At 42.8% G+C, this 24,221-nt stretch overlaps 1 protein-coding gene across 2 annotated transcripts in view; it reads left to right on the top strand.

Annotated features, from left to right (window-relative positions):
• ABHD2 (abhydrolase domain containing 2, acylglycerol lipase) overlaps positions 1–23,555 on the top strand; it is a 39,510-nt gene extending 15,955 nt beyond the window's left edge. For both annotated transcript variants that reach the window (XM_085233818.1, XM_003209525.5), the window contains exons 4-11: positions 4,040–4,215; positions 5,738–5,905; positions 8,744–8,927; positions 12,142–12,234; positions 13,959–14,069; positions 15,331–15,400; positions 16,238–16,322; positions 17,303–23,555. In XM_085233818.1, the coding sequence (XP_085089944.1) occupies positions 4,040–4,215; positions 5,738–5,905; positions 8,744–8,927; positions 12,142–12,234; positions 13,959–14,069; positions 15,331–15,400; positions 16,238–16,322; positions 17,303–17,499 (1,084 nt within the window). In that variant the 3' untranslated portion in view covers positions 17,500–23,555. The remainder of the gene's footprint in view (positions 1–4,039; positions 4,216–5,737; positions 5,906–8,743; positions 8,928–12,141; positions 12,235–13,958; positions 14,070–15,330; positions 15,401–16,237; positions 16,323–17,302) is intronic.
• Positions 23,556–24,221: the final 666 nt, after the last annotated feature.

Genomic DNA, 24,221 nt, shown 5'->3' with positions numbered 1-24,221 from the left:
GAGCACATGCTCTTCTGCCTGCAGGGTGATTGTTTCATAGGAGCACCTTTTTTTCAACTGTTTGCCATGAGGAATATTGGCCTCGTTACAAAACAATCTGTGCTAGCTGTAGCTATCAGCATTAGATAGTTAAGTGGTTTCAGCTGGACTGAATATGGAACTGGTTTTTGTATAATATGGCTGAAATAAACATTAGCTTATCTAACCTGTACTTTCCAAGGGTAGAGTTGCTTGAATAATTTCTAACTAGTGTTTTCTTTCCTACCAGTGTGGTATCCTGAGCTACTGGGATTGACTGAGATTTTTCTGTTCTCTTCTGTGTATGGATTTAGAAAAGCAAGCTAAGAGTCTGCGTAGACTGTGGGTAAAAGATGCATCTTGTCCTTTGGTCCCATGCAGTCTTGCACTGCAGGGCTCGGTACTTGGTTTTAGAAGTTTTTGTAGGCTTGCTTTCATTGAAAACTGCAGACAGAAAGCCACTCACACAGACTTGAAAAAGCAGACTTATCTACTGCCAAAATAGATGGTCAACAAAAATAGTCTCAGACAGATCGTATGCCTGATGCTGCTAGAGATTTTAAGAGTGCCTTGCCAACTTGTCCATCAGCTGAGAACAGCTTTTACTGGAACACACTGATACAGACATCCCTCTGCCACTATCTAGACTTCACAGGTTCTGTACTAGGTTCGATTAGCAGCTTGTCTTGGTAATAAGTCTAATATTTTTAGTCATGGTATTAGCTGTCAGCTTTTGCAGCAGTCTGTTAAGGTGAGCTTTAACCTGGGTTAGTTTCCACTAGCTACGCAGGATTTATCAGCATTTATGCAATCTGGGCAAATTCTTCCCTCCTTCCTCTTTCCCCCCCACACTGAAGTCTTGTGGTCTTCAGTCTCCTGGAGCCCTCCCGAAGGGACTTTTAGATTATTTATCTTGCTGCAAGTCTATAGCCTAAAGGTCAGTGGGAAAGAGTAAAAGACAAGTGAAACAACAGGCTGTTGCCCTACCACTTGCACATATTTTTGTTTTAACTGCTTTTTCTAAAGTGCAATCAGCATAAACATACTTAACGTTCTTAAGTAAGACTAAGTGGGAGTAACAAATCTCTGCATCAGAGCACTGTCTGTGCACATTACTCGTGCTGGGTTTTGCCTTTGAATATTCATCTAGAAGAGTGTAGTTACATGTGCAGTGACTAATATTCACACATCTTTGCTGCAGGCAGTGTGGCACTGAAACAACTGACAGGAGTTAACTTAAAAACATAAGCTGAGTGTTTTTCTTCCTTGTCCATAGGATGCTTAGATACACTAACGTGTGCTCCGAAGGCACCGAGCAGTGAATGCACTCTTTCCATAGGGCTGCATGCTGTTTTAGCATGCAGATGGAAATGTGCAACCCGTAGGCAGCCTCTGTTCATCATCATAGGTGGAGCCAGTGGTATTCCTGCCTTGTTTTCAGACCTTCCCTGAAGGGTAGACAAGGCTGAAACTGCCTGTGCTGTTTGCTTGTGTAAAAAGGGCACAAAGGATTGACTTATTGAAGATCAGTGCTTCAGAAATCTTACAGTCAGGTTATAAGAAGGCAGCCTTGTTGTTTTTTTCCCCCTAAGAAACAAGCTGTGACCTGAGGAAGCAGGCTGTGGTAGGTAGCACGCTGCTGAAAAACAATTCTTTTGAAGTCATTTGTCTAGATTTAAATTCCAGTAGTCGAGTTGATGTCTTGAACACTTCTAATTTCCTTCCTAGCAGCTTTGCAGAAAGTCACCAAAGCTTTCCAGTGCTAGGATATGAGCCATGAAACTACGTTGATGTCCGAGTCTCTTCTGGAAGAGCTGCAGTATCTTATTATGGGCTGTATTTGACAACTCTCCTCTCTCATCCACAAAAAAAAAAAAAAAAAGTGCTGCCAACCAACAAAATCTGTCCACAAAGAACTTCTTAAAGAAGTCAGTCAAGCACCACCTTGATATTGGTGGTGGATTGGATATGATTCTGAACTGCTTGTGAGTGAATGACTGAGGGTAGCTGATTTCTGTTGCACCGGAGGAGCTGTTCTCCTCCACCTTTCATAGTGGCTGCAGAATCTGTTCCAAACCTCTGCAGTGAGCACTGTGTGCCTTGGGCAGAGCCATCTGTAGTCTTTCTTGTTCAGCCTTGTTTACACTGACTGTCCCATCACACCAACCCTATGCATGTCTATCATAACCCTGTGCGTCCTGAGACAATCCGCTGATTTCTCTCCATCTCTAGCAGCAGTTAAGGAGAATGAGCTTCTACAGTCCCCTTTGTTGCTGGGAATCTGCACTACAGGCTGTTCCTGGCAAGCACCCAGCTGCAGTGTGTACTCCCAGTATGGATGAGCTTGGCTGATAAAGATGGATAATGGTGCTGCTCTTATGTAGATTATTTGCAAAGCTTTATAGGTGAGCGATGGAATGCAGTGGAGGGAGGAGCAATTTACAAGGCTATAGGCTCTTGTAGCTTTTTTTTTTTTTTTTTTTTTTTTTTTTTTTACTTTTTGAAGTTATATCTACTTCTATGGAAATCTGTTTTGGGTCTGTTTGGGAATTGCACTTGCAAAAGTGAAACTGCAATGATCCATACTGTGTTACTTTGGCTATAAAAATTTCCTTCATGGATGATGGGATAGAATGAGTATCCTTCTGCTAGAACTCAACTCTTGTCTTTCTAAACAAGCTGTGAGAGCTTTTATAGCAAGTGTTGTTTTCTTATTTAAAGGGTTTGTAAGAGGGACAGAGGATTGCAGATATGACACGTGAGAGCTGCCGTGAGAAAGCAGGTCCAGCAGTGAGCAGTGTCAGAGCATAAAGCAGAGCTCTGTCCAGTCACACTCTAATGGGTTATGGGCTTAAGCAGTAAATCGGATGAGCCTAAAAGCTGCCTAGTTTTATGAGAGCAGGGAAAAGCACGAAAGAACAGGATCTGTGCTTCATATGATCTCAAGCAGTAGGAGGGAGTACGTGCAGGAAGCCTTCACTTAAAAGGGAAAGGGAGTTACTGATCTCTTGGTATCCACAGTGGTGTAGGCAGCTCTCAAGCTTGTTCTGGATCCTCTGCTCTGTGCAGCAGAGACCACAGCTCCTTAATTGGGAGCATGCTCCCTGGGGCTGCTGTTCTCCTAAATAATGAATCATTCATGCTTTCCTCTCAAGAGCTATGTAAATCCCTTTTTCAAGGTGTTTGCTTTGTTTGCAAAGCAGAGAGGCCAGGTGACTGCATCACCACCACTTGGTTAGCAGTACCTCTGGTTAAACCACTGGCAGCTCTGCTTGTGGTTAAACAGATTTTGCCCCTTTAACCCCTTTCAGCTAATAGCAGTTTATACCCATGTCTTTTTGAAGGCCACTAAGCCAGAAGGAAGAAGGCACTTCTTTATCAACCAGGGGAGCTGGGTTAGCAAATTCTCTTAGAGGTCCTTTTGAAAATGTTCCTGCTTTATTACCAAACCCTACTTGAGGCAAAATTTTCTTGTACCTTGCTCCTTATCTAACTGAGAAAAGCATTTCAGTGCAAAATTGTTGCAACTGGAGCAAGTCTTGTGGTTTTAGTCTTCTAGACCTTGCAGTGAATCCTGTGTTTCTGCCACCAGCTTTGTGTGTTGAAGTGCTTACACAAGCCAGCGTGGCTCAACCCAGCAGGCCTCAGTGTTTCAACTAAAGCAGATTTATGACACTTGACAAGTTTTGAAGGTCAGTTTGGTTGGCTGGCAACATGCTGTTCCAGCCTCGCAAGGCCGCTGTGTAGTCTGCAAGGAGCATTCGTGCATGCAATGTTTCCTTGTGGAGGAATGTCTGGGTTTTTGGCCTCTTCTTCTAGTGCTGATAGCTCAGCATTAGAAGCCTATCGGTCTCGTCACTGGTAAGGCTGCAAAGATCAGTGCTGCCAGTTCAGCCATAGCAAAACCACAATTTGTTGCTATATTTGGTACTGAGGGGGAGTTTTGTTATGGGATTGTTTATCTGTTCTGAAAGGCTCGTTAGCACAGCAGGACGTGCAATTAAATTACTGCTTCTTTCAGGTACATTCCACCCTTGATCTGGGGGAAGAGTGGGCATATCCAGACAGCCCTTTATGGAAAAATGGGGAGAGTGAGATCACCACATCCGTACGGACATCGCAAGTACCTCACGATGCCAGATGGAGCAACAGCAACCTTTGATCTCTTTGAGCCACAGTCTGAGCACTGCATTGGAGGTCAGTCACGCAGCTGCTGGCTGCATTTAGCTGCTAACCTCAATTCTGTGCTCCGGGAGTGGGGAGGAAGCAGATGGGAGCACTGCTACGTGAATCTCAGAAGGTTGGGTGTTCATCTTGGTGATGGGAAGGGGCTACTGCACAGTACTAGCCAGTGTGTGGAGACTGAGACTGTCTTGCCGTGTGTCTGTATCTCACACAGCAGGGGAGAACCCACTTACTAAATTGACTTTGTGTGACAAGGGCTGGGGGTTAAGGGGCAGAATAAATGCTTCACAACCTCTCTCTCAAGCGTGATGCTGGCAGTAACTTCTGTGTTCGGAGTGCCCTTTGCCTGCCAAGTCTGTAGGATCATAGAACAGAGAATAGCAGCATAGCATTCTTCATAGCTTGGTGTGTATGGAAAAGAAATTAGGCTTTTATCTCCCCCTTACAAACAGATTCTGGGTAGTTTTTGTTGACAGTAGGGTGTTTCAGGATCTGTGTGAAAACAAACCACATATGGTATGGAGGAGACTTAAGAGAATTATGGAAAAAGAAGAGAATCCTGGTGTTTCTCCTCTGCATTATGCATGTATATTCAGAGTGAATGTCAGAATTGAAACTCAGTAGTGGTAAGAGCGACACTTAAAATTGAATTGCTGTGACTTGACTTCAGTAGTACAAGCTAAATTTCTGCAGTAGCTGATTTTATGGTAAGCCCACGATTCCCAGTTTGCCTTCAGGTCAAGTTCTTAACATGGTCAGAGTTGAGGTCTTTGTGGTATAATATTACACTGTAACAGTTTCTGTTATCCTTATCACTAAAGAGAATCCGAACAGTACATTCCTAATGAGGCAAAAATTCACAGTGGGTAGAACTACAAGTTAGAGCTTTGTACAGCAGTGCAGAGTGTGATAGCTAATTGGAAGTGCATATGCTAATCCTGCAATTTACTGTGCTCACTTGAGTTACAGTAGTGACTTTCTTAGCTGATAAAATGATCTCTTGTTAAACTGATGAACGGTGTTGGCAGATCTGTGATCGTGTAGCAGTGAAGCAGAGGATGGCTGATGTCGGTCAGTCAGAATTTTTGTGCCTAGCAGAGCTTCCTTCTGAGTGTTGGAGTTGCACTGAACTCTGGAAGCGTGGACAAGCAGCAGGCTCTAGAGCTTCCATGCACTTAACATTGCAGCGGGCTGCCAGAAGGCAGAACATGTGTGATGTCAAAAAACACCTTTCTTCAAAGGGAAGGATTTTCACTCAGTCTCCAGGAAGTTTCTTTAGAACTGTTTGTGCAGCCTTCCCCAGAGTTAGAAAAATGTTCATCTCTTATAACATGAATTACTCTTTCCACATCTTTAGCATTAGGGCTGCTCTTGTTCTTTCCCATACTGGGCTTTTTGGCAGAATAATAGGATTTTTGGCTTTCTTCTGGTACATGGTTTCCCATGGCTGTGAAATGGAAAGCTTCTGAAGCTCTTCATTTGCATGCAGTGACATTTACTTAACTTTTCTCTTTTTCTCTCTTTCTCTGCACAGAGGATGTCACGATGGTAATCTGCCCTGGGATTGCTAACCACAGTGAGAAGCAGTATATCCGCACTTTTGTTGACTATGCACAAAAAAATGGGTACAGATGTGCTGTCCTGAATCACTTGGGGGCCTTACCAAATATTGAGCTCACTTCTCCACGAATGTTCACATATGGTAAGTACTTCGTGACAGCTGGTGACTTTCAACCTTGTGGAGTTTCTAGGTCTTAATCAGGCTCCTTTAGCATAACACGGCTACCGTAGCTGAATTAGGCTATGGTACAATCATTTTGTACTGTTTCTTAGGAAATAAATTTAACTTATGAGGAAGAAGGGAGACTAGTACTGGGATTCACTTTTCCTTCTTTCTCATCCTAGGTCTTAAGCATGTACTCCTAATCAAGGAGGCAGTTTTCTGAAAGAAAAGCTTTCTTAAGAAGCTCTCGTGGCTACTGAGAGCCTACTCAAATGATTTGAGGGATGTTTAAATGTCAGTTTAGTGGAATATGAACAACTTGGCTTGAAGGACCAAAGTTATTTCTGAGGCTTTGAAAACTAATGAGGACTGTGTACCAGCCTATCCAGAAAGTACATTTCTATCCTAGGAAGGCCATGGTCATATTATTCCCTGAATGTAACACAGATATCAAGGAATGCAACAGTTCTGCAGCTTGACAGTAAAGCTACAGAACTGGTAGTGCTTAGCTACCATGATTTTGGAATTCAATTTGCATATAAGGAAATCTTTCTTAGCCAGTAAATTTTAAGGAATGAAATATTTTGAGATGGCCTACGAGTGACTCCAGCTATTCTTAACTGCCCTGCAGCATGCAACATGATCTTGGTAAAATGTGGTCTTCTTGCCAGAGACCTGATCTGCTTGTTCCTGAGCTCTTTTGATGAGCCCTCATGCCTTCTGTACTGCAGACATCTATAGGTACCTTATGGCAGGACTCAGTTGTGAGAATAATAGACTGGCATTAGGTTCCTTTATTTAATTGTTAAAGATATCTTGTGTTTTGGAACTCTGAATGTAGCAGGTAGATAGGCATTAATGCCTTGTTGCTTGTTTTATAGCTATTTAATCCACTCCTGAGTGAGAAAACATTTCAGAAGTACCAATAACCTTGATTTGTTATGAGGTGCTAGGCTAGCAGTTGCTTTGAGTCTACCATGTTGTGGGAATCAAGCCTGATCTCATTCAACTGTTTGGTTTTTGATAAAAGTTGAGAGCTTCCTTCCAAAAATATGATCTTCCTAGGACAGAGTACATTTCCAAAATCTACTGACTGTTCTCTGAAACCTTCAGCAGTATCATGCTAGCTGATACCTAATTATAATGCTATAGCCCGAATTCTTGAATAATTAACTAAAATGGTTAATAAGGGTCAGGGGAGGAGGGGGGATTAACACCACCACCAGGGTACAGATCTGCTACAGCTCTGCCTGGAGTAAGATGGTGATGTGACTTTTCTCTGTCTAATGTCAAATACTGGTCTGGAATTCTGAGCCCTAGTCTCAGTTTCTCAGAGTTTGCTGGAGATGGTAGACTTTCTTCACTTTGTGTAGTTTTCCTTTAGACCTTAAGGAGCTGTTCTGAAATGTAGCTCTGGAGACATGCCTTTCTAAATCTTCTAAAGCCTTGGGGAGGGCAAGGAATGCCTAGCACTTCCTTTGAGCAAGTCAGTAAATCACTAAGAAGTGACTCTGCCTAGAATAGTGCCAGCAAGACCCTGAGCAAACTTTACTCTGTCTCTAATCCAAATACCCTTTGTCCTTTCAGCTTTTGCTGGATTCCTGATGTGTTTTGGGGGAATAAGTATCATAAACTTGATTTGCTTGAGCCTTTACTTCAGGCTTGACCTGTTGCTGTTTTAGCTTCAAGTTTCTGAAATGCTTTCGAATTGTGACAGTCAAATGCTGTGGTGTTTTGACTGCTGGCTTCTTCCAGAGGAAGCTAGAGCAATGCAGCATTTGTCATGTTGTGGAAAATTGCTAAGTGAAAATGCTCACAAGGAAGTGCCCGAGCCCTGATGAGATGCTCATCCAGAAGCTTTTTCTTTCACTGAAGTAAACACAAACTTTGCTCAGCATCTGCTCCAGAGCTAGCTAAAATCTGAGGCTGATGTCTAGCAAGGGTGTTGTATTTGGGGTGAAGACAGACTGGAGCAGTGTTTGGATGGCACAGTGTAGAATCCAAACTCTTAGGATTTACCCCACTGGACAGATCTGAGATACACATGAATTAAAAGGTGGAATTTTATTTTGTTTGTGTGATTTGCTCAGTCTGCAGTCTTGAATCCACTTGGAAGATTAACAGAGTGCATAGTCAGTTGATACCACTGTCTTCATTTTCTCAGACAGTCTGAGGACCACAGTGCTGCCAGAAGTTTGATCCCTCAGTATTGCAGCCTGAGAGCAGCACGCATGTGTGTAGAGGTACCTACCTCTTCCCTTATGTGGGGAGGCCCATTTATCTTGTAAGAAACTGCAGTATTTTTACCTCAAGTGGCTGAAAAAAGTCCTAGCTGCTTTTGCTTAAACCATTCCCTCTAGTTCCAGAGAGCACCTGCTTAGGCTCTTCAGTCCATTGAGCCCTCTGTCCTGACAAGCCAGCTCTATGTTTTCAGCATGGATTTAAGAATCTATGGCTGCCTTGCTGAAAGCAATGAGCAGGCTGCTTTCCAGATACCTCACTTCTGTTCAAAAGTGGCAAACTGCCTCAGGAAGAAAATGAAATGCTTTGGAAAGGAAGAGTGAATTGTCAGATCTGCTGTTCTCATGATTTTTTTTAGTTCATCTTAATTTGGCAGTTGGTCCAAAATGAGGCATGAGCTAAGGTCCACAGGACTCATAAAGCAGATGCCTGAGCATGTGAATCAGAGATCTTAAACCTTGAGGTTATTGAAAAATCAGAAGGAGTAAGAAGCTGAACTTAAAACATACAACTGGAGTTTGAAGTGGAAGGCTGAGACCGTTGGAAGATGCCTCTTGACACTGCCCTTATTTTCAGGTTGCACCTGGGAATTTGGAGCCATGGTGAATTACATCAAGAAGACCTACCCTCAGACCCAGTTGGTTGTGGTAGGCTTCAGCCTGGGTGGAAACATCGTGTGCAAGTACCTGGGAGAGAACCAGGCCAACCAGGAGAGGGTTCTGTGCTGTGTCAGCGTGTGCCAGGGGTACAGTGCACTCAGGTGAGTCTGGAATTCTGTCCTGGTTTCTTCTGCAGGATGAGGGGGAAGAGGGCACTATTTCTCTTGCACTTACTTAGTCTTTATGAATGCAAAGTGCAGGAGCCAAAGGAGCAGACACAACTTTGTTGATTTGGCAGCATAAACAAATAGATTTCGTCAACAGTGCAAACAAGCTTTCTGTACCTCACCAGGTACAAATACTGGCAGCTTCCATTCTACACGTGTGAGTTGCCTAACTTTGTCATGGCAGAAATGCTGCAGTGTGGTAAGAGCAGGCATTCTTCATCCAGTTCTGGCTGGGCAGCATGACAAACTTCTGAGCTGATGCCAGGATTAAAGCAATAGTTTATGCTTTCTCATCACTCTGGAAAGTATCACTTGGTTCATAATAGCTCTTCTGGCTTCACTGTGGAGTTCCATAAGAGCTGTCTCTTATCTGCAGAGACTGAAAAAACCACAAAACTCAAACTGTCTGTTCATGCTCCTTCCTTTTTGTGTGTCACCAAAATAGTGCAGTAGGGTGCTGAGGGCATGGAGAGGCACTTGCAATCACACTACTGGCCTGATGTTTGGAAGGTGGAGAGGCTAAGGCTTTTAGATGGCCTGCCTACACATTAACCTGTCGTTCCCTGCTTGGAAGCCAAGACTGTAGCCTTCACAAGAGCTGTAAGGGCTCCATCTAGTGTTAACAGTGTGTTCACTGATGGAGGACAAGTGTACAGCACTGCTGCTTGGAAGCTGGTAGCTCACCTGATGTGAAGTAACTTTCCATGTATGCACAGCTAATGAAGATTAAAACAGTGCAACTGGCTAAACTAATGCTTCCACTTTTTTCTATCTGCACATATAAATAATGTACAGTGACTTAACTGCATCACTGAGCCGTGAGAATATTTGAAAAGCAAAGGAAGCTATTGATATCCCCAGGCTATTTGTGTCAAAGTCCTTTGGACAGATAAAGATGAAACTGTGACAGCACTGTGAGGGACTTGCTGGGGAATCTGGCCTCCCAGAATGGTGAATGTAGCAAGAATCCTCTTGATGCATTCTTTTGAAGGCAGCTCCTGGAACTGTTTTTTCAGCCATCAAGCAGGGTTTGCAAGGATCACATCTGGCCTTGGCCTGTTTGATTTATCTTCTGCAGTTATGCAACATTGTATTTCTGGTTTCCAAAATGCTGTGAGTAATGCTATTCTCTGAGCTGGTTTCTTAGTACTATGTCACAATGTGCTTGTGGAACAGCAGTGCAGAGGTAACCTTTTTAACACTGCTGCACTTGGATATCCATATGGAAAAATAACAGCTGCTTGCCTGAGTTTAATGCAAGTCCTCTGTGGGTTCTTGTGGATTATTGAGCTCTTGACTCCACCTGCTGGGTAAACATCTACTAGCAAATCTCCAGTCACAGAACATCTGCTGTGTGTTACAGTGTGCTCAGCAGGAAGGCTGTTCAGGTCTCCTGTCTGCCTACCTAATATCTAGTGCTGCTTTTAAATGCTAATTAGAGAGAGCTAGGGGAAAGCAAAGTCAGTAAATATCCACAAAGAAAAAGACAGGATAATGTGGGCCTTCTATCCCTCCTGTAGAAGGAGGAGGAGATACAAAGCATCTCCAGGTGGAATGGGTAAGCCTTGGCCTTCCTGGTCATATTCTGATAGGTGAAAATAACTGGCCTCTCTTTCCTCTGGGCTACATGAAGGTGGATTACTCTGGTAGATTAGTTTACAGGGTGGTTGTTTTTTTTCTTAGCTTGTACAGCCTTTGTCCCAGATATCTTTAGGAAGTAAAGGGAGAAAAATTGGGAAGAAGTGATGATGAACAAGACGAAGTAGATATCTGAAATACAAAAACCTTTCCAGGGCATTAAGCAAGTGTTCCATAGGCAGGCCTGATAAAGTAGCAACAACAAAATGCTTTGCCAGCAGAAAATGGGTCTCTTAGTTTAATGAATTAACACAAAGTTTGGGGAATTTGTTCCCTGAGGCCAAGCAGGGACGTGTCTTCTTATTCCTTAATCTCTGCCTGCACAGACTTGATTCTTCTGCTTGATCTTGTGGAATGCACTTTCACCATAGCTATGGGCTGTGGGGAGAGTCCCCGCCTTTCAGACCTGTGCAGTCCTCAGAATGTTGGAAACTGCATTTCTATCAGTGCTTGCAGCATATTAACACTCATGCTGTCTGCCACAGTAACTGTGGGGAAACATAGTTTTAACTCTAGCTATCTTGAAATGGCTTTGAAGGTTTGTTTGGAAAATCTTTTCCTGTCCTTATTCCTGTGGCTGGACATAAACACGATAGGTAAAGGCTGGCTGTAGCCAGAAGGTCTGTGCTCCAGCATGGCTTACTGCAGGCTGACATGGCTTGCTTAAGCTCTGCTGGGGAACTTGTGGGTTGGGAATTCATGACAAATCTACGCAGTTTCTCATGGTATGTTAATGTTTAAATGGGAGTATTTCAGTAGCTGAAACCACTTGCTCCCAGCATTCTTAGGTTGCTCAGTAAATGACAGTGTGTTTCCTCAGTAACAGCAAACCCTTTTAAGAGTAATGCTATAACCTGCCCATGACCCTGCAGAGCAAAGGAGTGCCCCGTATCTGGCAGAGCTCGCTGAAGTCTGGACAACTTTAGTTCTGTTTTAACAACAGATAAGCTGCAAAGTGCTATTCTGCTCTGAGCATAGGTAGAGACCTCAACTGTGCTTCTTGCAGCTGCAACTAGTGTTTATTCCTACAGTTCTTGCCAATGAAGCTGAAACAGTGACAGTGTATGTGAATATTGGAAACATCTGCACATGATTTTCTCTGCAAAGCTGTTACACACAATAAATTTTTTTTTTTCAGCAGAAGATTTGAGTTTTTTCCTTGTTAGTTCCATTGGGAACTAGTACCACTCAACTTATGATAAGGGATACCAAAATCCTCCTGTCAGTGTTGCTGATCTTGACTGATGGCTCTTAAATGCTCTCTGATCAGAGCAGCTAATTGCATTGTGCAAAATGAGTCTGCAGATCTGTTTTCTGATACCATCAAACTTCATCAAAGTGAAAGTCATTTCCTGAGAAAGGTTAAGCTGTGGCAGGTAAAGCCCAGAGATGTGTTTACATAGCCTGTAGGCTGCCATCTTATGTTACGGCGTATTACTGTGATCTTTAAAGATCTCCTTAAACAGGATTGATTGTAATCTTGATTGTTATGCACTATGTTTATTTCTAGGGCGCAGGAAACCTTCATGCAATGGGATCAATGTAGAAGATTTTATAACTTCCTCATGGCAGATAACATGAAGAAGATCATCCTTTCTCACAGGTAGTGTAGCACATCACTTACACTGATGGTGCTGATTGGATCAGTTGCTATATTGGATTTGTCTTCTCAGCCCTTTAAATTCAGACTCCTGAAAGATTACAAGTTCCTTGCTCAGTGGTTTGTAAATAAAGGAAGGAAAAGAAGGGGAACCTGTGTCAATCTCATACACTATAAAATATAGAAACCCTGATGATCCTGATAGAAGAAAGCAAGCTTTGTCATGGGACGCTTGGGGATTTCTTTTTTTCCTTCTGAGGAGACTTGCTTAACGAATAAACAAGATGAGCACAGGAAAACATTGTCATTAAACTTCAAAGTGGAGTATTCAGCATCTGTTTCACTTCTAGCCAAAGAATCCCCTATTCAAGGAGCCTCTTGTTCTTTCTGCCACCTACCAGAGGTAGGATTAATCTGCAAGATCTGCTGCATGGGACTGCTGCTTATTTGATAAGCAAACAGTCAGTCTGTAGATCTGGCTTCTAGCTGTTCTTCAGCAAAGAGCATGTAGCCAGCAGAATACTTAGTGTTGCTGTTCCTGGAGTGCAGATGTAGTTGTAGTATCCCTGTGCTACTGCTGTGATCTGTGGCTCTCACGTATGAAAGGATTGTGTTTGTTAAACAGGTGACATGCTCATTATTTGTGTTGCCTCTATGAAAAATTATCTGAGTGCTTCTAAGGCAATGAATGTGTAAGTACCTCATCTGTTACGTTTGAAGATCCCCGAGTTGAGGGAAAAAGAGGAGAATAGCTGTTAAGAGTCATTCCAGTTAGGAGCGTGTGTCACTTGCAAACTTTTGGTTCATTACACTCCTATGCAGTATGAAATACTTGCAGAAGGAGTTGGGTCAACTGATGTGTGGGATAACCCATGTAATTCACTCCAGATTAACAAATATTTATACAACTTGATCAAGTTTAATATGTCATGGTATATAATAAACGCCCATTAAATGTGCATAGGCTCATAAGCCAGATGAAGGCACAGCTGGCTTGGAGGAGAATCAGTTTAAGTAATCTTTTTTCCACAACTGTTTGTGCTCTCATGCAGCTCTCCCAAGACAAACCTAGTCTCCCTCCTGCTCTGTCCTGCAGCTGCCTTTAAAAGGGGGAAAAAAAACCCAAAAACCAACAAAAACCTTTCCAACTTGAGGCCTTTGTTCTGTTTGCTAAGGGAGCGGTTTGTTCTGGTGAAGAAACACATCCTCTCCTGAGGGCAATAACTAATTATGACAAGTGTCCATAGTAAATAGCTTTCTGCTAAGGTAATGCCCCCAAGTAATTTCTGCTGGATGAGCTAACCTGATGTCTGTGCTGGGGGAGACTTCAGGACCAGATGGAGAAGGAGGTGCTATGCCCAGGACTGCTATGCTCCTGCATGAGTCGCCTGTGGGTTTGGGCTGAAACCAGAGGACCCTACCTGTAACAACATATGAAGCCTCTGCTCTAAATGCCCTTAGTGCTGTCTGTTCTGGGAACATTCTTTACAGAGGCTCCTTAGTGCAGTTTTTCAGTATGAAAGGAGAGCATTTTTCTCTGAAGTGGCTGTTAGTTTGTTATGCCTTATTGTGATGGGAGGTGGATGGATAAGCTGTGCTTATTCTCAAGAAAGCCTCATGCTTATGTAGCTCACTTCTATTCTTGTCAGATTGGTCCTTGAGCGGGTCATGGCTTTGCTGCCATTGTTGTGATGTTTGAATGATTTTTCTTGCTATTCTTCTTTCAGGCAAGTTCTTTTTGGAGATAACGTGAAAAAGCCACAAAGCCTGTCAGATGCTGATCTGAGCAAACTCTATACAGCAACATCCCTTATGCAGATTGATGACAATGTTATGAGGTATGAAAGGGGACTCTGTTTCTCCTGTTTCAAGTGTTGCTCTTGCACACCTCCTGGTGTGCTTGTAGGAATCTGCTGAAACGCAGTGCTGACACTCTCAGAAATCCTTCCTTGCCATTACATTGAATAAAACATACCACAAAAACACCCCACAATCTTTATTCTTGACAGTCAGGGCTTCTGTAAAGTCATCCAGGAGGCATTTATTTATAAGTAATGTCTGAACCTGCAGCCTAGGAAGAAGCCTGTCCTGCCAAGAGGTCTAGAAAAAAGTAGTGCAGAATGCAGAAAGCATCTCAGAACTGCTCATAAGTGTTCTTAGTCCAGCTTGCATTTTATAACAAACCCTCCTTCTGCAAAATACTACCACCATCTCCATAAACATTAGGCTTGGCTGAGATAACATGAACTTTTTAATTTGTCATGCTAACAGCTAAATTAAGCTCTCTGCTTTATTAATCTGTAGGAGGTTGCTGTTTGTATCCTTGAAAACAACACGACACTTTGTTCAGTGTCTGAATTCATGCCATGACATGTTCTGTATCAAGCACTGACACCTTTACAAAATGCTGAAGCTGTACACTGTCAGCTATAGAGCTTTAAGGGCTTTTGGAGGACTAGGAGCATTGTTGTCTGTTGTCTTTCTAAAAGTGATTTCTAGGGGAAATCTTCCTACTTGTCCCTCATCCCTGAGACCTGTCTAGTTTTTGCCTAGAGCTGCATCATTGTCTCCTACTCTCCAAGAGAAAAAAAAAAAGGGCACTTGAATAGAGACTCACTGAATCATGGGTTTAGGATGAAGAGCTAAGGATACAGCAAAGAACTGCATCTACAGTGAATTCTGTGAATCTTGTTGGCAGATCCTTTTGGGTCCAGTGAGTTTGAGGTTTGTAAGCTGTAATGGTTTTACATTTGAAAAGGCTTTCATGTGAAGAAGCAGGTCATTAAGTAATTCATACATGTGGAAAAAAGCAAGTTAAGTTTAAAAACAAAATGCCTCGTAGGCTGCTGTATTTCAACTTGTGTGATTACCTTGCTATGCATTAAAAAAAAAAGCATTCTGCTAGCAGTGTTTGAGTAAGCACAGAAAGCATAAAAGTAGGTGCTGCTGAAGGTGAATTTTGCAGAAGCAGTGGGTAGAAAAAAGGCATTGTCCATAAAAATCCAGGCATCGTTTCTGTCTCTGTGTCTATGTCCTTATTTGCAAATGGGAGTCACATGTACTAGAAACATATGATGGCAATGACACTGTCCTTTTCAGGAAATTTCATGGCTACAGTTCCCTGAAGGAGTACTATGAAGAAGAAAGCTGCCTGCATTACTTGCACAGGGTAAGCTCTTGCAATTGAGGCTGCTTTTGTACCTTCTTTTTTTCTACCATTGGTGAAAATGTTTGCTGGTGTCTGTTGCTGATACCTGGACACAGTTGTCTTAGCAGTGATTTTTAGAAGTAATCAGATACAGCATTCTGGAGTAAGATTTCAGTTCTTACCTGTAATGCTGATGCTAAATGCTCTAAGCTCTTAAGTGCATATAACTGCAGGTAGTAGCATCCAAGTGATCAAGATAAAGCCACACAATCAGCTGAACCCCTCTGTGTGTAGGTACATAAGGTGGGAAACAGGTGGTGGCACACAGCACGCAGCTGTAAGGAAAAAGGTACTAGATAACCTGGAAGAGGCATAGGACACTATCTGGAAGGGAGATGCTTAGCAAGTACTGCAGAAATGAAACTGGGATATTAATCCCTTAATCTGCTGAAGCAGTGGATGGAAACACTCCAAGGGAGTTTCCTGGACTTTAACCAAAGTGTCCATAACAAAGCTGGCATTAGTTGACTGGTGTGCAAAACAGTGCAGAGCAGAAAGGGTGTGACTGAATTCTGAGAATGGGGAAAATCTGTGACTCAATCTGCATCTGCTCTGTTACACTCCTTTCTCTTTTTTCATACAATTGAATTGGAAAAAAAATTTTCAAGGGCTACTGAGTACTCCACAAGTAAAAAGCCACCACTCTTTAAATTTGCTTTCCTGGTGTTTTTTCAGGTACAGGATAACTCTGAAATAAGATGTCTGAATTGAGCCAAGATAAAATGCCTTAACAATTAATAGAAATTCAAGTACCACCCCCTTACTGTTTTTTCTCTTCTACTGTGTTTCTGGATATAGATCTATGTTCCTCTTCTGCTGGTTAATGCTGCTGATGATCCTCTTGTGCATGAGAGCCTTCTGTCAATTCCAAGAGCTCTTTCAGGTATGTTGAAGCAGTCTGCTCTGGGAGTGCATATTTGTGTACCTGCATCTCCCTTAGCTCTTCATGATCCATGATTACAAAGCAGCTCCACTTGCCTTCTTACTCTTTCAATCCTGTGGGAGGTATACTAAGCCTCTTTAAAACACCAGTTGCTGGAACTAATGAGGCCAACCATGAGCAGGAAGAACTTGAGTCCTTCTTTCTGGCATCTTCTGCTGTTTCAGTTTATGTCGATTGCCAGCAGTTTATATTCAGGTTACATTCCTGGAGTGGAAAAAAATGCTTCCTCGTGTCTTCATTACTCACTGAGATTTAGTAGAAGGGGGGTTGCTGCTGATGAAGGGAGCGCATTCATAGTTGCGTTATTTGATAATCAACTAAGATATCTCCTTTGAAAAGAAGTTTTGTCGGCTAACTTCAGCCAAGAAAAAGGCAAATAACCTTTAGAAGCTCAAGAGAAGGAGCTGGTTGTTGGGTTTTTTTGCACAAGTAGTGGGTGCATGGGGAGGAAAGCAGGATTCATTCTTTCTTTTTGAAAGCTGTGGCGGGTGAGTTAATCTTCAGCTGCTTCCCATTGGATTCAAGCACAGGGATTTTCTCCCTGTACGTGGACCAAGGTGGCTAATATGCCAGAGCTTTAGAGTAGCTTGACATGATGCTGATGGTCCTAGTTCCAGTGTATGAATGAAAGGTGGAAGGATGTGACCTGTATTGCCATAAGGACCTAGCCAGCAGCGTTTCTTGGGCAGCTGAAATTGGTTCCTGTGGACTGTCTTGCACTGTGAAATTGTAAGCTTACATGCTTTTGATATCAGATTAGCCATGGCCTTGGTCATTGTTTCTGCTTCATAATATTGCTCCTGTTGTTTCAGATCCTATACCAAGAATTGAGTTCATTATCACGGCTTAAAATGGTTTAGTGCTCAGCTCAAAAATGCTAACATTCAGGACCTATGTGCTTTTTTTTGTTGTTTTTACAGAGAAAAGAGAAAATGTCATGCATGTGTTGCCCCTTCACGGAGGCCATCTGGGCTTTTTCGAGGGGTCTGTGCTATTCCCAGAGCCTCTTACCTGGATGGATAAGCTTGTGGTGCAGTATGCCAATGCCATCTGCCAGTGGGAGAAGACAAAGTCTCACTGCTCAGACACAGAGCAGGCGGTATCTGGCCAGGAGTAATTGACCCAAAGACTCTGGATCACTTCAGTATATCTCCCCCTTCGGGAACTCTCTGTTCCCTCACCTGCTGCTTCAGGTTTCCATTCCTTTTGATATCCTATGGCTGGGGTTTGATCACAAAGTTTCCTTATGAATTGGAGTTAAAACAGAGGTTAATATCTGGTCAGAGAATCTTCGCTTATATTGTCACTTGGGTTTGTAATTTACTGCTCTGCTTGAAGAATTAGATTGCTTACTGTGACTTGTTACGGGGTTATTGAGTTGGAGACAACTTGCTTTGATATAACAGAAGTTTCAGATGTCAAAATCACTTCACCAGCTGATCAAGAACTTGAGCTGCAGCATTTAGTTAGATGTAGATGGCAGGGAACCTACGATTCTTCTCTGTCCCAGTACTAGAAAAACCCTCTACTAAGCCACAGGCCAGTCAGTGGTCCAGACTGTGTGCCACTAAATTGTGGCTTGAAAAAGCAGATGCTTGACTGCAAGTGGAGTACCAGCCTTGCACCATCTCAAGGGAATGTTTTACTTCCTAAGAGTGCAGATACACAAGTCTGTTAGGTGAGAAATGTTTAACTTCTCCATGCTTCAGATATCTGTGGGTTGGGGGTATCTTTATACTGGGATTCCAGGAAGAGGAAAGCTGCAGACTGGTAATGCCAGTTAATGTTTCAGTGTAAACATATATTCACACCAAGACCAGACCAATCATCTTGTCACATTTGCTTCTTTTGAAATGTAGTCATATTTTTAGTAATGGATTTCTTGTTTGATACGGGGCTTTTTAAAGCTGGCTCTGGCTTCCTAATGGAAGATTCTGATTAAGAATCTACAGGACCTTTTTGTGAGCTCAGTGTTTTAAGAATATTTTGTAGTAGGTACTCTGTTAGGGATTGAACTGTGGGGGGAGAACATATCTATTTAGATTTATTCCCCTTGTATCAGGGTAGATCATACCAAAATTCTTGCCCTTAACATTCAAAGCATTTAATGGTTTTCAGACACATGACTTGCCTTACAGTTGATGGGAACCTGATGGGTCTAGCCCTGTGTAAATAAAATGATATCTTTGCCTAACTACTTCCATATCTATGTAAATGCTGCAGGATTTTACTGGCTCCTCACTTGAATTCCTTTCACACACCCAGACATTCTCTTCTAGTTTCCACATGCAAAGTGAAGTGTGGTAGCTGTTTACAGGAAAGATGCATACTCACTTGTGCTTTTCCCTCAAGTGGCTGTTATGGTCTGTGCCAGGACCAATACTGAGGACTCTCATTTATCCCTTGGTAGGAAAGTTACCCTGTGACAATCTGGAGACTGAAAATTTGTGGTGGAAATCTTTTTCTTTTTTTTTTTTTTTTTACTGTTTGTTCTGTCAGTATTCTTGTCTCATTAATCCATGCTCGGGACATCTTTACCACAGTGTCAGTGAAGCTCTTTTCCTGTCACGCTTCCTGCATCAACGAGCACTTTATTGCTTTAGCCTTGGTTTGTGTTTCAGGCACTTTAGTGTATAGTTTGAGTGAAACAAGCTGCAAGACTTCAGTGTGGTGATATGGGGGAACAAGCCTTCTGGACTGCCTTGTCCCTGAACTTCATTCAGTAGGTTGCAGAGGTAGGTTTTTATTTTAATAAAGCAATAACTAACTATTGTAGCAAAGGTGCGTTATCAAATCAGGAAATTCCTTTCAGTTTGCCTTAGGCCAGACACCTTGGCCTGCTACAATGAACTGTGGCTATCTCCTTGTTAGTAAATCCAGGTTTCCTTTTTTTTTTTCCTTAAAGGAAAGATGCGACCAAGTAAAGCTACTGCAATACTTGATCATGCTTGTGGCTGTTCCTTCAGAGCTATTTTAGGGCATGAGTTAGAAAGGATATTCTTAGCTGATGGATATCTTGTGTGTGGTGTTATCCTCATATTCATACTGCATCTGTGTGTATCAGTAAAATCTGTCACACAGGAAATTCAGATTTTTGCTCAAGCAACTGTTTGTTCCTGTCATTCTCCTGGGATGTGACGTAAATATATTCTCACTTCAGCAGAAGTAGAGTATAAATAACATTTGTAGACATCAAATAGATACAGCATAAATTTAGGTGTGTAGGGTATAAATATTTTTTTCTGTCCAGTGGGTTACAACTTTAGAAATGTTTCAGCTTTCATAACATACTACATCTGTAGCTTACACAGGTCATAGCAGTCTGCCCTGAGGAGGCAAAGCTGCTCTTCCCATGGCAAGAGGTACCATCTCTGAAATGCTTCACGTCCTGCCTCAGTCCAGCTTTACTGTGCTGTGAGATGAATATCAACTCCAGACAGCTTTAGAGGAGCAGTGGCTGAAATTCTGCCTTCCTTCACAGGACCCAGACTTGAAGGAACGGTTCAGCTGTTGGCTGATCCAGAACATGAAAGGTGCCAGTGAGACAGAATTGTTCGCTTGCTTCTGAGTTGAGATAACAGAGTGCTTTTCCACCAAGTCATGCCAGTTCATCTGAAAGCAGAGATTTGTTGTGGAAAGGTTTTCCTGAAGAGCTTTTCCACCTTCCTTTTTGTAATGGAGATCATCCTTGACAAACCAGGTTTTGAAACAGGGTTTTCTTGTTTCTGAGACAGGAAGAAATTACTTCCTCAAATGCACCTTTATTTTGATCTGGCTGCTATTGCAGATGGCCAGTCAATCATTTTTAAGCACATATTTCCAAAAATGAGGTTTTCCAAAAACATCTGGGCAGTTTTAATGCAGCAAGAGCTGCAGCTTTGTTGAATCAAGATTTTGCTTTAGGACTCTTTTCAAGAAATACTCTTTCTTTCTGCCCTGCAACTTATACCTTTGTATTTCAGAAGTGCTGTGAAATTTTTGAAACTTTCAACTAGAGAAGTGATATAAGTCTGTCCTGCTCAACTGATGTTTTTTGCACTTTCCACTTGCATCCACAGCTAGTCACACCACTTGTGGTTGGACCAACTAATGTTTGAGAAGGAAGAGCTTTAGCATAGCTTGCAAAGGTTTCTGAAACTCACTAACTTGATGTGAGTGGAAACGGTAAAAATCTGTTCTTCCCATTCCACCCAATTTGATGGTACTTCTTCAAAGCAATACTCATGTTGTCAAACTTTCAGCAGTAATTTGGAGATCTCAAGAAAGCAGTAGGAGAAGAGAAAGGTAAGCTGCAGTGCGTGTTATCTAAAGACCTTCAAAAAAAGAAATCCAGTGCTAAATTTTGCTACTGGCAATGTTATCTAGTGCTAGTAGGTCAGATAGGATGGGATTTTGTCCAATGCTAACCTGAATCGCTTTTCTCTCCTGAAATAAGGCAGTACTACTTTTGTGATTGCAAATGGTCTTTACTTGCCCAGGGAACTCTAAATGCAATATGAATTTTTCATCTTCGAGGTGAAATTGTCTTTTTCATCTCATGTAAAACCAATGAGGTTGTACTTCTAGATAGTTACAGTGTAGTCTTGCAGTGCAGTTGAAGCCTCCAGCATGATGAATCTGTCCTGAGCTCTGTTTAGTTCCAGAGTGAGATTAGAAAACACATTAACAGTTCTCTCTCTTCCCATCTCTGTAAGTAGCACTTGAATAAGGACTCTCTCGATCTGATAGCAAGTTGCAGAGCTGTTATTTTGTTGGTGGTTAGGCTGGTCCAACCATCATCTTAGTGTGTGGAGAGATCTGAAGCTTCTTGGTGAGCAGCTGGGACCTGCTCATACTGAATACAAGGAACTTGCAGCTTCTGTTACATGAGAACTGCCAGCACGATTAATGATCCTTTTGTTGGAGTCTAAATGGAAGATGTTTTCAGATAGGTCAGCAGTGCTGTGGTTGTACTGTAAAGACACGCTTGAACCTCCCTGCAGTCTTTTCCTGATCGCTTTTCTGCAGGTCTTTGTTTATGAAGATACAGGTTACAAAGACAGGGCATTAAGCAGGGACGTTAAGAACTATCATCTCCAGTATTGAATTTAGCCAAGCTACTTGTGTGTCATCTGTCCTGGATCTGTCACAAGTTCCTAGACTGCAGCCCTTTGACACATGGTGCCTTGCCCTCTTTCTTCTCCCTTGACATCAGCATATCTGGAGACTTCACTAACAGCTCTGTTCAGAGCTCTGAGGCTTTGCTTTCTAGTAAGGATTTCTCAGACACCAGGCAGTGAGACACCTCTGGCGATGCACACTGTACCAGTGTGTGCTGGCTTAAAGGACTTTTGTGAACAGCCTACAACTCACTGCAGTCTATTCTAATGCTTAAAATAGCAGTGTATATAAGCAGTGGATCATCTTTCAGCTCTGCTCCTCAAATTTGCCTCTGGCCGTAGAGATGAAGTCATAGAGGGAGGGTTAGCTTAATATGTGACTTTCTACCATACAGCTCCGAAATTCTAGTGTCTATCAACTCTTCAGCAGCGTAGCTGAAGATGGCTACAGCTTGAAAGAGCAGAGCAGTAACTTCAGGAATTAATTGCCAAACAGTTCAGTCACCTGGATTGCTTCCAAGTTGTTTTTTCTTAAGTAATATAATATCTGTCTGGAGCTCATTGAAATTCTTCACAGCCCTTTCCAAGGAGATCAGAAAAGGCCCCAGTCTTGTGCTGCATGTGTAAGTCATTTGTTGTGAAGGGTGTCTTGTCAAGTCCTGCTCCACGTCCTTATTCTGGCAGGTCCCAGAGCCGCAGTGACTCAAGCAGTGTTTCCTTCAGGATTTCTAATCCCAGGCAAAAAGCAAACAGCTTGTCTTGCTGTGAGGGCTTCCTGAGCTTCATCCAAGCTTAGAGTGGTTCAGAGCAACACAGACCCAAGGAAGGGCTGCCTTGCATCTGTGCCCCTTTTATTACTGGGAGCGTCTCTTACAGTGGCCTGGACTTCTCTCCGCTCTTAGGGAAGCTCAGACACAAGTGCTGTCAATGAGTCCAAGCAGTTGCCAGCTTTCCACACTACAGCAAAAGCGTTTCTGGGATTATCCTGAACGATTCCATTTTGAACACCTTGTTTTGAACACTCTTGATTTTGCTGGTTAATCAATGGACAAAAACACTGCAATCCAGGGCAGCATTTATCAGGATGCATCTGTTGGTGTCAAACAACCTTTTCCATGTCTGTCTGATAACACTCTCAAAAAACTCTGGCCCTGTGTGCCCTGTGGATAGAGACCATGAGTCTCCTCACCCTATGGCCCTGCCTAACCCAGGTGATGTAATGCCATTGAGGAGCAGTCCCACTAGGTGGCTCTACACAAAGCCTTTCTGCTGCTGTCTGAATGACGAGCTTGCATCATCTGTCACCAGACATGCAAGAGCTTTGATTAGATGCAGAATTTCCTTCTAGGATCTCCATTACACCTTTGCTGAGATGCTGACCCTTCTGATGGCAAGTCTTTTAAAACAAAAAACGCAACAATAGCAACAATACAACCTGTATTTGATAGAACCAAACCTTACTGCTCAGCCCAAGTCAGCAGCTTTCCAGAGGAGCGTGTTTTCTGACAGCTCGTCCTATTTCCCAATGGCAGATTGCTAGAAATTCTTGAAAAAATTCTTTGCAAGAGGAGCCCTTTCTCTGAAATGCCAAACAGGAGGGTGCATGGGGCCCAGAGGATGGCAGACCTGTGCTCTTCTCGTGTTGCCCATGCAGCCATGTTAGAACAGACTGAGTGACTTCCAATGTTCTCGGTGAGCAGTGCAGTTTACTGTGAAAATGTTCTCAATTTGGCAAAATTATATTCTGGAACAATCTCTAAATGCTGCCCTGAAAAAGCTTGTATACCGAGATACTCTCCTGCTGCCATGTTCTGAGTCAGATTCTCTGAAGCTGACAGCTGCAGGGGAGATGATTTGCAACTAGCAATGCAATTTTTCTATATCTGCTGATGTTTACCTTTAAAATTATATATATAAATATATATAAAACAGTGTCTTTGATTTTTTTTCTTTAATTTTTGTTCTTCTGTGTGATGTAAAAATGGAAGTTGTTGCAAAACAAAATGTAATTTTGTTATCTTTGATTCAGTGGGATTTCTTTATTTAAAAATAAAGGACTTATTGAAGCCAGTGCTCCGCGGAGTGGCTGTGTACAGTGTTTTTGATGGTGGGAAAGTCTCAACAGATAAAGCAGCCATTTCTTCCTCTGGGAAAAGATTTCCTCTGGAAAAGATTGTCTGACATGGGAATATATTGAGCCAAGATGATAATCTTGCTCTTCTCCCTGCCTGTAGGGGGGAATCGCCGCCCTCAGGGAAAGCCAAGGTGTGCAGTAGGAAGGTGGGATTAGTGCCCCGCGTTACAGCACAAGGCAGGTGTGCCAGCCCTCACTACCCCTGCTGGATCCACCTGGAGCTTTCCTCTGCTTTCTGTGTCCTAGGAAGCAGAACAAGGACTGCAGCATGAAGAGCAGTGCTGCTGTGGCGTTGTCTTTGGTTGTTTGTCTTGCAAAGGAGGCGTGATTGCTTTGCCTCCCAAGCAAGCTGTTGTGTTTGCGCTGGCTGGATGGTTGTCGCACCTTGTTTCCCTGGGACTGCTGGCCCTGTGGAGAGCCCAGCCAGAGGTGCCTTTCAATCCTTTTCTGAGACCTCGCAGCACAAACCTGGCACAGCCCCTGGGCTGGGAACTGGGACTGGAGAAAATGGATTTAACCCCAGTCTGCTGCCCAGACAGGCCCCATCCTCCCGGCAGCTTCAGAGCAGACATCCTGTTTGGTTTGAGCCTGAGCCAGTGCCCTGAT

The sequence above is a fragment of the Meleagris gallopavo genome, chromosome 12 (genome assembly GCF_905368555.1).
Source record: "Meleagris gallopavo chromosome 12, MGAL_WU_HG_1.1, whole genome shotgun sequence".
In the NCBI taxonomy this organism is placed as follows: domain Eukaryota; kingdom Metazoa; phylum Chordata; class Aves; order Galliformes; family Phasianidae; genus Meleagris; species Meleagris gallopavo.
This window is presented reverse-complemented; position numbering and strand designations above follow the sequence as displayed.